The sequence below is a fragment of the Hemitrygon akajei genome, unplaced genomic scaffold (assembly GCF_048418815.1).
Source record: "Hemitrygon akajei unplaced genomic scaffold, sHemAka1.3 Scf000048, whole genome shotgun sequence".
Taxonomy (NCBI): Eukaryota; Metazoa; Chordata; class Chondrichthyes; order Myliobatiformes; family Dasyatidae; genus Hemitrygon; species Hemitrygon akajei.
The window spans coordinates 715,766-732,471 of NW_027331934.1; the positions used below are offsets into that span (position 1 = coordinate 715,766).

At 44.8% G+C, this 16,706-nt stretch overlaps 2 protein-coding genes across 2 annotated transcripts in view; one reads left to right on the forward strand and one right to left on the reverse strand.

The window, feature by feature from the left end:
* The window catches only part of LOC140720923 (uncharacterized), a 443,642-nt gene that overhangs the window by 32,062 nt on the left and 394,874 nt on the right, over positions 1 to 16,706 (forward strand). The window lies entirely within an intron of this gene.
* On the reverse strand, positions 3,677 to 8,353 carry LOC140720870 (uncharacterized). Its single transcript, XM_073035718.1, has one exon. It carries the CDS (start codon positions 7,972 to 7,974, stop codon positions 6,334 to 6,336), a length of 1,641 nt encoding a protein of 546 aa, XP_072891819.1. The 5' UTR covers positions 7,975 to 8,353; the 3' UTR covers positions 3,677 to 6,333.

Sequence of the window (16,706 nt, forward strand, 5' to 3'; positions counted from 1 at the left end):
GAGACAAACACCACGCTGCCCACTCCACCAACAACACGGCACAGCCGGACACATAACAGGGGACTTTACATCTCACAACACTGGATTCAGTGATGAAACCCGTGATTAATGTTGTTGTCTCACTGAAAAGTCCATTAACCCTAACCCTGCAATATGGTGTAAAATCCCGCTCCCCATATTAACACGGGTTATACAGACCAAAGAACAAATTGCCGGAGGAACTCAGTGGGTCGGACAGCATCTGTGGAGGGAAATGGACCGTCAACATTTCGGGCCGAGACCCTCCCTCTGGACTGAGAGTGGACGGGAAATAGTCAGAGAAAAGAGGTGAGGGGTGGGGATGGGGCAAGAGCTGGGGAGTGAGAGGTGGATCCAGGTGAGGGGGAAGGTGGAAGGTGAAAATAGTGACAAGGGGGGGGGAGGTGAGTGGTGGGGGCAACACGGGGCTGCAGAAGATGGAAATTAATTCCATAGAGGATGAACAAAGAGGTTAGAGAGTATTTGTTATAGAGAGTGCAATGAAGATTCACCTGACTGATCCCTGGAGCAGTGGGGTCATAACCTGAAGAAAGATCAAATGTGATAACTCTAAATGTCATTTAGAGAGTCGAGGACTGAGAGGTGAACACATTGAAATGCAAAGCATCTTTACCGGTTGAATCAGGGATCCCAGTCTCTGAAAAAGGGAATGGGAATCAAGCCCGTGACTCTGTGACCTGGGGGTGGAGGGAAAGGGATCGGGGTAGATATGGTGTGGAAAAGTAGACATGTATCTGGTGTAAATATGGAATAATGTGGGGAATGCGGCGGATGGGTCGGGCAGTGTGTGAGGTGAGAGGAGCAGAGTCATCGGTTCAGGTCGGAGTCCCTCCACCCGTCACCTGATCCCGTTTCCTGTTCACGTTTTTCTGCAGATCTGCAGCATTTGCGGGTCACTGCTCTACGTGTCCGTGTAGCTTCACCTTTGTCCCCTTCAGACAACGCAGTGAGATCCGGATCAAGTAGTTCCACACAATTAGAATAGTTTATTACATTTTTTTTCTATTTTTGTACTATATATATACTTATTTTAAATCACAATTGTTAAAATCTTTTGTTAAGAATTAGGTTCTACTGCTACAGCAGGGACAACGAATTTCATGGCATATTCCGGTGCTATTAAACCTGATTCTGATATTGATATGGGAGACCCACCACCGGTCACCTGATCCCATCTACCGCAGATCGTAACGTGAGATTGAAGCATCTTCCATATATTTGCTTTCCACAGAAATGACAACAGGTCAGTTTCCTTCTGTGGTTCCGGAGCAGAAGCTCAGTCTGTCTAATATTTCCACACAATTAAAGTGGGGAATTTGTTTATTATCATCACGTACTGAGCTACAGTGAAAATCTTGCCTGATGTACCATCCACACAGATCGATACATTACACAGTTTATTGAGCTCATATACAACAGAACAATAACTGTAACAAAGCATTATGGCTGCAGAGAAAGTGCAATGCAGATAGACATATGGTGCAGGGTCACGTCGAGTTGCATTGTGAGGCCGAGTCCATTTTATCTTTCATTTGGCTTATAACTGCAGACAGGAAGCCATCCTTCAGCCTGGTTGTACACCAGGTACAACTTTAAGGCTTTTGTATCTCTCTGCCAATGTGGGAGCGGGTTTGCAGCAAGAATGTCCAGGTTATGAGGTTCTTTGTGTACATGGCCTGCTTTTCCGAGGGAGGGGAAGTGTAGGGAGAGTCCTTGGAGTGGAGGCTTGTTTCTCTGATGTTCTCTGCTCTCCAAAGTTCTCTGCAGTTCCTTGCAGTCATGGGCAGAGCAGAAGCCATGAAGTATCGACAAGGAGCTCAGAGACCTCGGCCTTCACCCTGCCTTGTGTAGCTGGCTCCTGGACTTCCTGTCAGATCGCCAGCATGTGGTAACAGTGGGCTCCATCTCCTCTCACTGTGACCCTCAGGACACATAACCCACAGGGTTGTCTCTTTGGCCCTCTCCTTTACTTTCTGTGCACCCATGACTTGTGTTGCCACCCACAGCTCCAATCTGCTAATTAAATTTGCTGAGAATACTACATTGATTGGCCTAATCTCAAATACTGATAACAATCGATCAAATGCCTCCTGACAAGGTTCAGTCGAAACAAACTTTTCACCCTTCTTCAGATTAGTCAGAGGAAGAGCGATAGCAGCAAAGTTCTTACAGAACTTACGATAATATCCATCCATTCCCAGAAACCTTCTAAGAGCCTTCTTAGCAGTCAGAATAGGAACTTGAGAAATTGCCTGGACTTTTGCCTGAACAGGAGCCAACTTCCTTTGACCTACAACATAGCCAAGACAGGTCACAGTAGCATGGCCAAATTCACTCTTAGCCAAGTTAACTGTAAGGCTGGCCTGTGAAAGCCTGTCAAACAGCTTTTCTACTGCAGAGATATGCTCTTCCCAAGTGTCACTCCCTGTGACTAAGTCATCAATATAGGCATCTGTGTGTTCTAACCCCCGAATTTCAAAATCAATCATTATCTGGAATATTCCTGGAGCATTTTTCTTTCCAAAAGGCAAAACATTGTATTCATAGAACCCAGATGGTGTCACAAATGCAGAACTTTCTCTACCTCTGTCCGTCAATGGAACACACCAATACCCTGTCAACAGATCAATCTTTGTAAGAAATTAGCTATTCCAACCTTATCAATGCCATCATCTACCCTAGGGATACGATAGGCATCTGTTTTTGTTACTGCATTTACCTTCCCATAATCAGTGCCTCTGAGACCTACTGAATCTGTTTCCACACTTACAACAATTGCTCAGCCAATTTACATTTTCTACGTTCATGCGATATGGGTGTTGTTTAATCGGTTTGGCTTGACCAATATCTGCGTCATGTACTGAGACCGTGGTTTGCTTGGGAACATCGGGAAATAAATCTTTAAACTTCAGAATTAATTCCTTCAGCTGTTGTTGTTGCTTTGGCTGCAGATGAGCCAACCTGTTATCAATGTTTTCTGGAACAACGGAGTTCATTAGTCTAACTGGGACCATGTTTGGCTTGTGAAAAGTCTCAGACGAGTCAATTGTTTTATTCTCAGGGTTGCCAGATTCATATATTTTGACAACAACACTCACAGATGGTGCCTAATTGTCAAAATAAGGCTTTATCATATTTATGTGTACCAGCTGTGTTAGTTTATGTCGGTCGTGTGTTGTAATAACATAATTCACATCATTAAATTGAGAGACTATTTCATACGGTCTATTGAATTTCACCTGAAGTAGATTCGTCAACATAAGGCAGGCACCTTATCCCCCACCCGGTATTTTCTTTCGCAACCCTGCTTCTCAAACCAACACTTCATTTTGTTTTGGAGAAATCTTTAAGTTTTGTCTCGCTGGGCTACAGAATTGGTGTAGTTTATTTTTGAACTTTAAAACATAGTCTAACAAGTTAACATGTACATCCCCATCAATCCACCGCTCCTTTTACAAGGTCAAAGGACACCTCACTCTGCGACCAAATACGAGTTCAAATGGAGTAAAGCCCAATGATTCCTGAACCGACTCTCTTACTGCGAACAAAAGCAAATGTATTCCTTCATCCTAGTCGTTTCCATTTTCAACACAGTATGTATTAATCATTGTTTTGGGGGTAGAGTGAAATCTTTCTAAAGCCCCTTGTGATTCCGGATGGTATGTAGACGATGTAATTTGTTTTGCTCCCAGTTCATAAACTACCTGCTGAAATAACCCAGATGTAAAATTACTTCCTTGATCAGACTGGATTTCTTGAGGCAAATCGAATAAAGTAAAAAAAAACTCGGTAAGAGCCTTCGACACATTTTTAGTTTTAATATTTCTGAGAGGCATTGCCTCTGGGAATCTGGATGCAGTACACATAATAGTTAGCAGATACTGATGGCCAGCTTTAGTCTTTGGCAAATGGGCCAACACAATCCACTATAACATTGGAAAAGGGTTCACCGAATGCAGGTATAGGCTGGAGTGGGACCACTGGGATGACCTGATTAGGTTTAGTCAAAACTTGACAAGTGTGACAAATCCCAGCATTAATTTCTGGTTTACCCTGGTTATCCCTGCTACTCTTTTCGAAACTCTTATTCAGGGTAAACATAACCTTATGAGTTAAAGCAAACTGATCTGCTAATCTAGCAGACTCCTGCATAGTGGCAGCATCATTTCCATCTAAATACGTCTTTATGTAATCAGGGACACACTTTTTGAATTCTTCAATTAAAACCAACACTTTCAAGCTGTTAAAATCATCATTTACATTTTTATATGTGCACCAGTAGGCAATACACACAAATTTCTCATAAGCAAATTCCATATAAGTCTGGTTCACAGATTTCTTCAAATTTCTAAACTTTTGCCTGTATGCTTCTGGGACCAACTCATAAGCTTTGAGCACAGCCTGCTTTTCTAGGTCATAATGTGTGGTGCGTGGCCAGCTGGTTAAAGTGTTGAACTAGCGATCTGAAGGTCATGATTTTGAGCCTCAGCCAAGGCAGCGTGTGTGTCCTTGAGCAAAGCACTGAACCACACACTGCTCCTGCACGTTTATAGCCCAGTGGCGATGATTGGGTCAGCATAAATAAATAAATAATCAGCTGCTTCAGCAACTGTCAAAGCAGAATAGGCATGCTAAGCCTTCCCCTTTATTACACTTTGAGACAATTTTCTGTCTGTTTTTCTGCCTCTCTAGCCTCAAACTGCCTCTGCCTTTCCGCAGACTACAGCTTTAATTTTTCTCACTTGTACTGGAGCTCAAGCTCACTAGGTTTCCTTAAACAAGTTAAACAAAGATTAACAGTGTTATGTGTATATATGTGTGTAAATATAACTCCCAAACTATTGAGCTCGGGGAAAATAAGGCTTGGAGTCTTCAGATGGTAAAGTATGAAAGTTCAGTTCATCCACAAAATAGGTGATGAGAGAGATATTTGTAATTCAGGGTAAATGTCGAGAGAAGGCAGTTATGTCGAACAGCAAGGGAGATGAGGCTGAGTACAGAGCTATGGTGGAAATCTTGTCTCATGGTACGAGCAGAATCATCTGCAGCTTAATGTGAAAAAGACTAAGGAGCTGGTGGTGGACCTGAGGAGGGCTAAGGCACCAGTGACCCCTGTTTCCATCCAAGGGGTCAGTGTGGACATGGTGGAAGATTACAAATACCTGGGGAGACAAATTGACAATAAACTGGACTGCTCAAAGAACACTCAGGCTGTTTACAAGAAGGGTTAGAGCCGTCTCTATTTCCTGAGGAGACTGAGGTCCTTTGACATCTACCAGACGATGGTGAGGATGTTCTACGAGGCTGTGGTGACCAGTGCTATCATGTTTGCTGTTGTGTGCTGGGGCAGCAGGCTGTGGGTAGCAGACACCAACAGAATCAACAAACTCATTCGTAAGGCCAGTGATGTTGTGGGGGTGGAACTGGACTCTCTGACGGTGGTGTCGGAAAAGATAATGCTGTCCAAGTTGCATGCCATCTTGGACAATGAATCCCATCCAATCCATAATGTACTAGTTAGGCACAGGAGTACATTCAGCCAAAGACTCATTCCACCGAGATCTAACACTGAGCATCACAGGAAGTCATTCCTGCCTGTGGCCATCAAACTTTTCTAATCTTCCCTCGGAGTGTCAGACACCCTGAGCCAATAGGCTGGTCCTGGACTTATTTCCACTTGCAAAGTTTAACTTATTATTATTTAATTATTGATGGTTTTATATTGCTATATTTCTACAATATTCTTGGTTGGTGCGACTGTAATGAAACTCAATTTCCCTCAGGATCAATAAAGTACATCTGTCTGTCTGTCTGTTCTCCAGGTTCCATAGTGTTAAAATGAGAGAACAGTTGCTGTAGATTTTATCTGTGATCTTTACAAATCTACATACGAATTATCACCGAAAGTGACTTGTCATGAGGGGTATCATCTTCAAATGAATGACCACATCACACCCAGGCAAGGGTTAACACATAAGTGGTCTCGACAGGATATCCCAAATCAGATCCACTCCTATGGGTTAAATGAGGTGACAACCATACATTCGATGTACGGTGAATGGATAATTAACTCACCCTTGTGGGCATAGGAAAGTTCTAAACAGTGACCTTTGGCCACTAGTTCCCTGGTTTCAATCCTTCCATTTTTCATCCATCTTCCTCTGACTCTGAGTGTCTGTGTCCTCAGTTAAAACTAAACAAGCTGCGAGCGATGTAAACAAGCTGCAAGTCAGACTGATTCACCTTCTTAATCTCTCTTAAAATGACAGTCCATATCAAATGAAACCTAGGGATTCATAACAATGGCCACTCCCCAATATGAACTGACTTGTGTTCCAGTAGTTGGGATGACTGAGTGAATCCTTTGCCACATTCTGAGCAGGTGAACGGCCTCTCCCCAGTGTGAACTCGCTGATGTTTCTGTAGGTTGGATGACTGAGTGAATCCCTTTCCACAGTCTGAGCAGGTGAACAGCCTCTCCCTAGTGTGAACTGACTGGTGTGCCAGTAGGTGGGATGACCGAGTGAATCTCTTCCCACATTCTGAGCAGGTGAACGGCTTCTCCCCAGTGTGAACTCGCTGATGACTATGTAGATTGGATGAATGAGTGAATCTCCTCCCACATTCTGAGCAGGTGAATGGCTTCTCCCCAGTGTGAACTCGCTGGTGTACCAGTAAGGTGGATGACTCAGTGAATCCTTTCCCACATTCTGAGCAGGTGAACGGCTTCTCCCCAGTGTGAACTGACTGGTGTTCCAGTAGGTGGGATGACTGACTGAATCCCTTCCCACATTCTGAGCCGGTGAACGGCTTCTCCCCAGTGTGAACTCGCTGATGTCTCCGTAGGTGGGATGACTGAGTGAATCTCTTCCCACATTCTGAGCAGGTGAACGGCTTCTCCCCAGTGTGAACTCGCTGATGTCTCTGTAGGCTGGATGACTGAGTGAATCCCTTCCCACATTCTGAGCAGGTGAACGGCTTCTCCCCAGTGTGAACTCGCTGATGACTCTGTAAGGTGGAAGAGTCAGTGAATCCATTCCCACATTCTGAGCAGGTGAAAGGCCACTCCCCTGTGTGAACTTGCTGGTGTGCCAGTAGTTGGGATGACCGAATGAATCCCTTCCCACACTCTGAGCAGGTGAATGGCCTCTCCCCAGTGTGAACTCGCTGATGAATATGCAAGTGGGATGACTGAGTGAATCCTTTCCCACATTCTGAGCAGGTGAACGGCTTCTCCCCAGTGTGAACTCGCTGGTGTACCAGTAAGGTGGATGACTCAGTGAATCCTTTCCCACATTCTGAGCAGGTGAACGGCTTCTCCCCAGTGTGAACTCGCTGATGACTATGTAGATTGGATGAATGAGTGAATCTCTTCCCACATTCTGAGCAGGTGAATGGCTTCTCCCCAGTGTGAACTCGCTGATGAATATGCAGGTGGGATGACTGAGTGAATCCCTTCCCACATTCTGAGCAGTTGAACGGCTTCTCCCCGGTGTGAACTCGCTGATGTCTCCGTAGGCTGGATGACTGAGTGAATCCCTTCCCACATTCTGAGCAGGTGAATGGCTTCTCCCCAGTGTGAACTCGCTGATGTACCAGTAAGGTGGATGACTCAGTGAATTTCTTCCCACATTCTGAGCCAGTGAACGACTTCTCACCAGTGTGAACTCGCTGATGTCTCCGTAGGTGGGATGACTGAGTGAATCTCTTCCCACATTCTAAGCAGGTGAACGGCTTCTCCCCAGTGTGAACTCGCTGATGTCTCCGTAGGCTGGATGACTGAGTGAATCCCTTCCTACATTCTGAGCAGGTGAACAGCTTCTCCCCAGTGTGAACTTGCTGATGACTCTGTAAGGTGGAAGAGTGAGTGAATCCTATCCCCCATTCTGAGCAGGTGAACGGCCTCTCCCCAGTGTGAACTCGCTGGTGAGCCATTAGGTCAGATGACTGAGTGAATCCTTTCCCAGATATTCAGCAGATGACCAGCCTTTGCCCAGAGTGAACTGATTGGTGTGTCAACAGGTGGGAAGACTGACTGAATCCTTTCTCACACACAGAACAGGTGAATGGCCTTGCCCAGTGTGAACTTGCTGATGTACCTTCAATTGTGATAACCGAGTGAATCCATTCCCACTGTTTGAGCAGGTGAACAGCCTTTCTCCTGTGTAAAATGACGGGTTGCCAGTTGGTCAAATGACCGAGTGAATCCCTCCCCACAGTCTGAGCAGGAAGGATGGTCGATTGAATCCCTTGCTCCACTTCTTAAATATCTGGACAGAGACAACAAAACTGGTGTGCCGTGTTTGAACTTCCTGGAGACAAACCCCTTCTTGTTTTGAACCTGTAAAAAGATTTACAAAATCCATCAATGGGTTTAGGACAACATTTCAGATGAGATTACTTGAGTTGCCAAGGTTTGATCTGGTATCACACTGTTACAGTGAGGTTCTATCCAAGTTGTGCAGAGAAATCATCTTCTGACTGGGCAGATTGCTGGTATCTGGAATGACCATCAATTCCCCGATGCTCTTCCTGTCTCTATAAGAATGGGGCATTTCTGCCATCTGCAATTTGTACCTTGGCTGAGTTGGACTCTCTCCATTGTTATTATTCCCTGTTCCTGCTGAGCTGCATGGGTGCCTGGCCCCACAGTAACTGAAACAGTCTCACGCAATTCGCCTTTCTTGATGTGCATCTGGAATTTTCTTTTATGTATTATTAACTTAAAGTGCCACAGATTTAATGCCATATAAAAAATTCCTGTTGAGGTGAATGGTTGGTCCGCACAGCTGTTAAAAAGACAGAGTGAATTTTTATAGTATTTCACATTCTTGTAGAAAATTACAACACAGAAACATGCCCTTTGGGCCATCTAGTCTATGCTGAACTATTTAATCTGCCCACTCCCACACCCCTACCATGCAGGTACCTACATGAACCTCTGAAATGTTGAAATCGCGCTTGCATGCACCACTTGTGCTGGCTGCTCATTCCACACCCGGATGACCGTTTGTGTGAAGAAGTTTCCCCTCATGTTCCCCTTAACATTTCACCTTTCACCCTTAACCCATGGCCTCTGGTTGTACTCCCACCTCATCTCAGTGGTAAAAGCCAGCTTGCATTTACACTATCTATGCCCCTCTATCACAATCAAATCTCCCCTCAATCTCCTACAGTCCAAGGAATAAAGTCCTGACCTGTTCAATCTTTCCTTATAACCCAAGTACTCCAGACCTGGCAACATCCTTGTGAATTTTCTCTGAACTCTTTCTAAGTCCTTACATCTTTCCTGTAGGTTGGTGACCAAAACCGCACTTAGTACTCCAAATTAGGCCTCACCAATATCTTCTATAAGTCAACATAACATCCATCTATTGTTGTCAGTACTTTTGTTCATGAAGGCCATTGGGCTAAAAATCTTCCCTTCCGTCTCTATCTAACTGTGATACCACTTTCAGTGAATTAAGGACTTTCTTCTACAAGAGGTCCCTTTATTCTACAACACTCCTCCTTGCCCGACCAGTCACTGTGAAAGACCTCCCTTGGTAAGTCAGACCAAAGTGCAACAACTCAAACTTGTCTGCATTAAATTCCTTTTTCCATTTCTCAAACCATTTTGCCAGCTGGTCCAGATCGCACTGCAAGTTTAAATGCTTTTTTGGCATTGACTAGATGGGACAAATAGCCTGTTTCTTTACTGAACTTCTCCATGTTTCTATAGCAGAGAAGTTGGCCAAACTTGTTTGGAAGGGAAAGGGTAGGAGTGACAATTGAGCAGCAGTGGCTGGAGTTTCTGGAGCAATTCGGGACCTGAGTGATGCTACAGAAGTGGAAGCATTAGAAAGACAGGAGGACACAACTGTGGCTAAAATGAGAAGCCAAAGCCAACATAAATGTCAAAGAGAGGGCAAACAAAAGAACAAAAACTATTCGGAAGCTTTGAGAAACCAAAAGAAGACAACAAAAAAATTCAGATGAGCTCAGTGCGTGGAATCATGATTTGTAGTCATTAATGGGTCTCGGTAGCGCCCAACAGTCTGAGGCATTTAGAGGAACAAAATATACGAGGCTTCAATTTCTCTTCAAAAGCAAGGTTCCCTGGACCAGTTACCTTTCAACTTTCATTTTGACAGGCACATACAAACTCTGCATCCTCAAAAATTCACTTCTGAAGGCCTCCCACTTACAGGTACTCCTTTGCCAGGAAACAACCTGTCCCAAACCACACTTGTCAGATCCTTTTTGATACCATCAAAATTGACCTTTCTCCAATTTAGAATCTCAACCCGTGGTCCAGACCTCTCTTTTTCCATACTTACTTTGAATCTCATGGCATTATGATCACAAATTCTGTCACCACCCTGGATCATTTCCTAACAGCTTATTGCACACTTCTACATCAGGAATTCTACATCCTGATTAAGGGCACATTTGACAAACTTTACCCCATCTAATCCTTTTACAGTATGGGAGTCCCAGTCAATAAATGGAAAGTTAAAATCACTTACTGGAACATCCTTTCTTTCTTGGCATGGTCTGCAATCTCTCTACAAATATCTCTAAATCCCTCAGACTGTTGGGTGTAAACAAGCCCCTATAATGTCTACAATATCATAATTCCCTGTCCTGAGCTCATCTGGCTTTCCTACGGTGCTTCTTGCATTGTGATATACACAGCTCAGCACATTCATCGCACCATGCTCAACCATTTGATTGCTGACTCTATCTGAGGTCTGAACAAGATCTGACTGGTGTCAAGAAAACAAACTCTCCCTTATTGTCACAAAAACAGAGGAGCTGATTGTGGATTGCAGGAGGAATGGAGACACTCTAACCCCTGTTGACATCAAAGGATTTGGGGCTGAGAGGGTGAACAGCTTTAAGATCCTCGGCATAAACATCACCAAGCATCTCACATGGTCTGTACATACCGACTGTGTTGTGAAAAGAGCACAGCAGCACCTCTTTCACCTCAGATAATTGAAGAGGTTGGGAATGGGGCCCAAAATCCTGAGGACTTTCTACAGGGACACAATAGAGAGCATCATGACTGGCTGCATCACTGCCTGGTATGGGAACTATACTTCCCTCAATTGCAGGACTCTGCAGAGAGTGGTGTGGACAGCCCAGCGCATCTGTAGATGTGAACTTCCCACTATTCAGGACATTTACAGAGACAGGTGTGGAAAAAGGGCCCAAAAGATATTGGGGACCCAATTCACCACAACCACAAACTGTTCCTGCTGCCACCATCCAGGAAACGGTACCACAGCAAAAGGACCAACAGGCTCCAGGACATCATCTTCTACCAGGCCCTCAGACTGATTAATTCATGCTAATACAATTGCATATGTATGTTATACTGACTGTTCTATGCACAAACTATTTATTATAAATTACACATTGCACATTTAGATGGAGATGTAACATAAAGACTTCTACTCCTCATGTATATGTATGTAAGAAAGTCAATTCAATTCAAATCACCCTCTCCACTATCTGTCCTGTCATTCTGGCTCCCATTACCCCTACAAATCATTTTAACCACATCAGCACCCCCCTCCACCACACTTGCTCTTGCAGCCTTACCACTAGGATATTAGTCCCCTTCCTGTTCTGTTCCCCTAACTAATGAATCCCCTATCACTCCTTTGACTTTCCTCTGCCAGGTAATCCACCCCAATACTTTCTAAAGTGTTCCACCTGTTGTTGTGTGGGATAGCAACAAGAGTACACTGTGATGGCTATTTAACCTCATTTCCCTTCCTGACTCTCACCCAGTTCCCTGTGTCCTGTACCTTGTGTGTAACTCACCTCTCTTCATGTCATATCTATCACCCCCTCCAACTCCTGGATGATCCGGAATTCATCCATTTCAAGTTCCAACTCCTTAAAGTGCAAGGTTACAAGCTGCAGCTGGATGCACATCTTGCAGGTGAGGGCATCAGGGACACCGGAGGTCTCCCCACCTTCCCACCAATGTCCCCTCCAATTTGTAATGACAAGTGTGCACATAAACCATGTACTGTGTATTTTTTTACCCAGTGACAACATATGCACAGTGAATTTTATATAGAGAGGTATTCATTTTCACAGCTAGCAAATCACTGTTGATAAAAACTTTGATCTCCTCTGGCTTGTATCGAGTTCATCTGCACTCTCACACAACCTATGTAGCAGGCCTACAGTGGGTTATGAAGGATTTTCTCGCCAGAGCTTTTGCACACTGTCCATATGTGACTTGCTTGCTAAATGACGCTTTAAAAAGTCAGATTTCCAAATTTCACTCCACTTCTTCCCATTTGCAAATTCTCCAGCAACTTTTGCATCACCACAATACAGACAGGTAACAGCAGTTTCTGTGTTGTACATAAATATTTCCCCTGAACCCTCTCCAGGTGACTGACGGTGGTGAACTCAGTGAATGCAATGCCAATGAATATGAAGGGAAGGGCAGTAGTCTGTCTCACTGGAGTCTGGCACATTTGTGATGTGAAAGTTACTTGTTGCCAAGGGCAAAGGTTTTTGATATTATCATGTACCCAGAAAGAATGGGTCAAAACATGTTCTCACCTGTAGAAAAGTTGAGAACAGGAGGAGGTACAACAAACAACACACACACAAAATACTGGAGGAACTCAGCAGGCCAGGCAGCATCTATGGAAAAGAGTACTAATGCTGAGTTCCGCCGGCATTGTGTGTGTGTTGCTTGGATTTCCAGCATCTGCAGATTTCCTCTTCTTTGTGATTGGAGGTAGAACAAAGGTAATTTTCTCTACTGCTGATGCAAAAGATTTTGTTCCCTTCCTCTGAGTTCCTAATCCTTGCATTTAGATAGCTGGAGCTCAGCTCTGTCTGAGAGATCCATCGGTTCCCATTCCCTCATCAACCGGAAGCTCCCCGGGGCCCGTGTACGGATCGTGAGGCTGAGAGAGAGGGGGAAGAGAGCAGGACTGTTTCGGAATTGCTGGCCACCGTGACCGGATTTCACAGGAATCGTCCTGAAGTCGGTGTTTAATATAAAAACGGAGAGAATCGCTCTTACCTGCGCCCGACATTTTCAAGGCCGTCTGTGTACTGCGCGCATGCGTGATCAGCCTGACGCCTGCGCATTTCATCGGTGCTTTAGGGCCGGCGAAATTTTTAACGCCCCGCATTATGGGTAATTACAGTGCCATTAAACATTTCTGCAAGCACCGGTTCATTGTCCATACCTCATTTTTTTTTCGTGTGTATAGAAAAATCAGCAGCTGTTTTAACGCAGATAGCGGCTCCCATAAACAATATACTCAATACCAACGTGTATCTAATGCCAAAGTAAAATGCAGTTAAAAAACACAGGAGATTCTGCAGTTGTTGGAAATACAGAGACGCACACACACACAAAATGCTGGAGGAACTCTGCAGTTCAGGCAGCAACTAAGCAGCGGAGTACCCAGGCTAGGCATGCTGAAGGGGCTCGGCCTAAACGTTGTCTATTTATTCCTCTTCACATTTTCTGCCTCATCTGTTGATTTCCACTAGTATTTTTCAGAAATTAACCACCTTTTTTTCCGGTCAACCAGTTTCCAAATGTTTCTGATCTTTCTTTTGTAGCCACATCCAGCTGGTCTGATTCCTCCTCCTCCTGGTAAACTCTAGACCCCATCTCTCTCTGGAGCCCCAAAGCCCTGACTCAATCTGGCAACTCTTCGGTTTCTGACTCTGCTCCATCGAATATTCACTCGCTAGTCTGCTGTCAGAATTTAGAGGTGCATTATGTTACGAGACCGCAGGTTCGGTCACTGTGAGTGTCGCTTAAAGTGCCTGAGTGAGGCGGGGCTGTGACGTCAGACACAAGCTGCGGCAGCCTGAGGGAGCGGGACAGGGAGAGGGAGACAAGCTGTTGGAACTTCAGCGTGTGACTGCTATAGGCTGCAACTCTTCCATGCCCAAAAGGTTGGGTTGATCTGATCATCGGCACGCAGTGCACAACGGATGTGTGACTGTTGCTTCGTATCATCCATATGTGTAGATTTGCTGGAGTGTCCTGTGGTATCACTTTGGTAGATAGATAGATACTTTATTCATCCCCATGGGGAAATTCAACATTTTTTCCAATGTCCCATACACTTATTGTAGCAAAACTAATTACATACAATACTTAACTTGTCGGCCCTTACGTGGAATCGGGGTGTTCTGTGGTAACCACTTGAAGACGATATTCCTGTGACTGTCACCTGGTGATATTTCTAAGTGGATTTCGGAACTAATCGACGGATAAGATCTTCGGCGACTGTTATTTCGTTTACCCAGCGTGGAATGTGTGTGGAATTCTTCGTAATTGCCTTCTCTCTACATGTTCGTGTGGATTTACAAATCTCTCCTCTCTCTCACTTATTCCGTGGATTACTGAACTTTTCCACTTTACCATCTGAAGACTTTAAGCATTGTTTCCAAGCTTGATAGTTTGGGAGCTAAATATACGCATTACACTGTTAACTTATTTTTATTTCCTTTAATCTTTTACATTTGGAGTAGATTACTGTTACTTACCCCGTGACGGGTCAAAGAACCAGCAGAAATAGAAAACACCGTGGGGTCTGGTATTGCTATAAACTAATGCTATTTATTAGTAACTACGCGATACATCAATATAAATGCAGATATATCAAACAGGTTAGCAATGATTATATATGTGTGTGTGTGTGTGTGTGTGTGTGTGTTGTGTGTGTGTGTAAATAGGAAAGCCAAGCTTCTTCACGCCTCGGGGTGAATGGATACCATCTTACGGTGATGAGTGGAGTTCAGTTCAGTTCGAGGGATTGAGTCGAGTAGTGATGGAGAGATAGAGAGGGAGAGTTTTGAGTCTTCAGGTAAGCTGACGCCGTCGATAGTCCCGTCGTCCTCCGAAATCCTTTGGAAGTCACCGACTGTGACCACTACAAACGGGACCGTTCTTCTGTGGTGGAGTTATTAACCCAGGCGAGGGATGGGCACACGAATAACTCCCCACCAGTCACAGCCTTTTCACACTGCGAGAGCCACTGATCGATGCTCCTGATCGATCTTCCAAAGTCCACCTTTTTCTGTGGACACAACAAAGCTCATTCAGTGTCCAAAAACCATGTGTCTGGAGGTCTATCAGCGGACCTCCTACTTATCTCTCCGTGCTGAGCCCCCAGCTCTGTCCATCAAACAGTTCCACCCTTCTCTCTCTGTAAGAACACAGAAGCTGACAGTGTCCTTGTAAAAGTGTAAAGAAGCTTGAAGATAAACCATAACACACTCTCTCTCTCTCTCTCTCTCTCTCTCTCTCTCTCTCTCTCTCCTCTCTCTCTCTTTCTCTCTCTCTCTCTCTCTCTCTCCTCTCTCTCTCTCTCTCTCTCTCTCTCTCTCCTCTCTCTCTCTCTCTCTCTCTCTCTCTCTCCCCCCCCCCACCTCTCCCTCTCTCCAACAAGGTGTTCGGTGTTGAACAACAACTCCCTCTCTCTTTTCAAAAACACAGTTCATAGGGGTAATTCAGGACCCCGTTACAATACTAATAAAGATAGTGGTTTTGACATCGAAACCAGACTCCGTTAGTGATCTATTGCTGCTGGTACGTAACAATTGCAACAACCCAGCTGTCTGAGGCACAAATCCTTTAAAATTGGTGAAAATGACCCAAAACATTGAAAAGAGCGGGGAAGAAGGAGTTTAACCAACTTCGTCCAGAGCCCTGAAGAATGTCACAACCACAGTGAGCTCATCGTCTTATTCAGCCTGGAGAAAATCATGCAGGAAAGTCATATAGGTGTATAAGATGATGAGAGGCATTGGTCGTGTGGATAGCCAGAGGCTTTTTCCCAGGGCTGAAACGGCTAACACGAGGGGGAATAGGTTTAAGCTGCTTGGAAGTAGGTACAGAAGAGATATCAAAGCTAAGTTTTTTAAGCCAAGCGTGGTGGGTGTGTGGGATGCACTGACAGCAACAGTGATAGAGCCGGATACAACAGGATCTTTTAAGAGACTCTCAGATAGGTACATGGAGCTTAGGAAAATAGAGGGCTATGCGGCAGGGTAATTCTAAGCAAGTTTCTAGAGAAAGTTACATGATTGGCACAACATTTTGGCCAAAGCGTCTGTAATGTGTTGTAGATTTCTATGATTCTATGAAATTCAAGGGAAATCTGTTATGAGTGATGAACAGATCTGATGGACAATGGGGTGAAGAGTTAACCATCCTCCCCCGCCCCGCCCCCCCCCGAGAAACACGAACTATTACTGTTGCTATGTTGACCATGAGAAAGAGACGAAAAACGGGCAAGAACATTCGCTACAGATAAGAGAGGAGGGAGAGACTGTTGATTTACTGTATTACGACTTCTGCAAGGGTCATTTATCTTCTACTATTTTGCTCATAAACATTCCTCAGTGGACTGAAGGAGTGGCCTGATTTGATGGACACAGTCACTCAGGATTGATGGATAGCTGAGTCCTCGTGAGTAGGGATAAAAGACAGGTCTGGAGAGGCACCCTCCAGACACGCCAGTGGACACTGATTGAGTGTTGGAACCCACAAGAAAGGTGGGGGCTTCGAAGACCGAACCGGGAGGTCGGTCAGTAAGACAATCAGTGTAAAAGCAGGGCCGGTGGAGGCTTGTGTGCGTGTCCACTCATGCCAGAGTGACGAGTCCACCATAGAA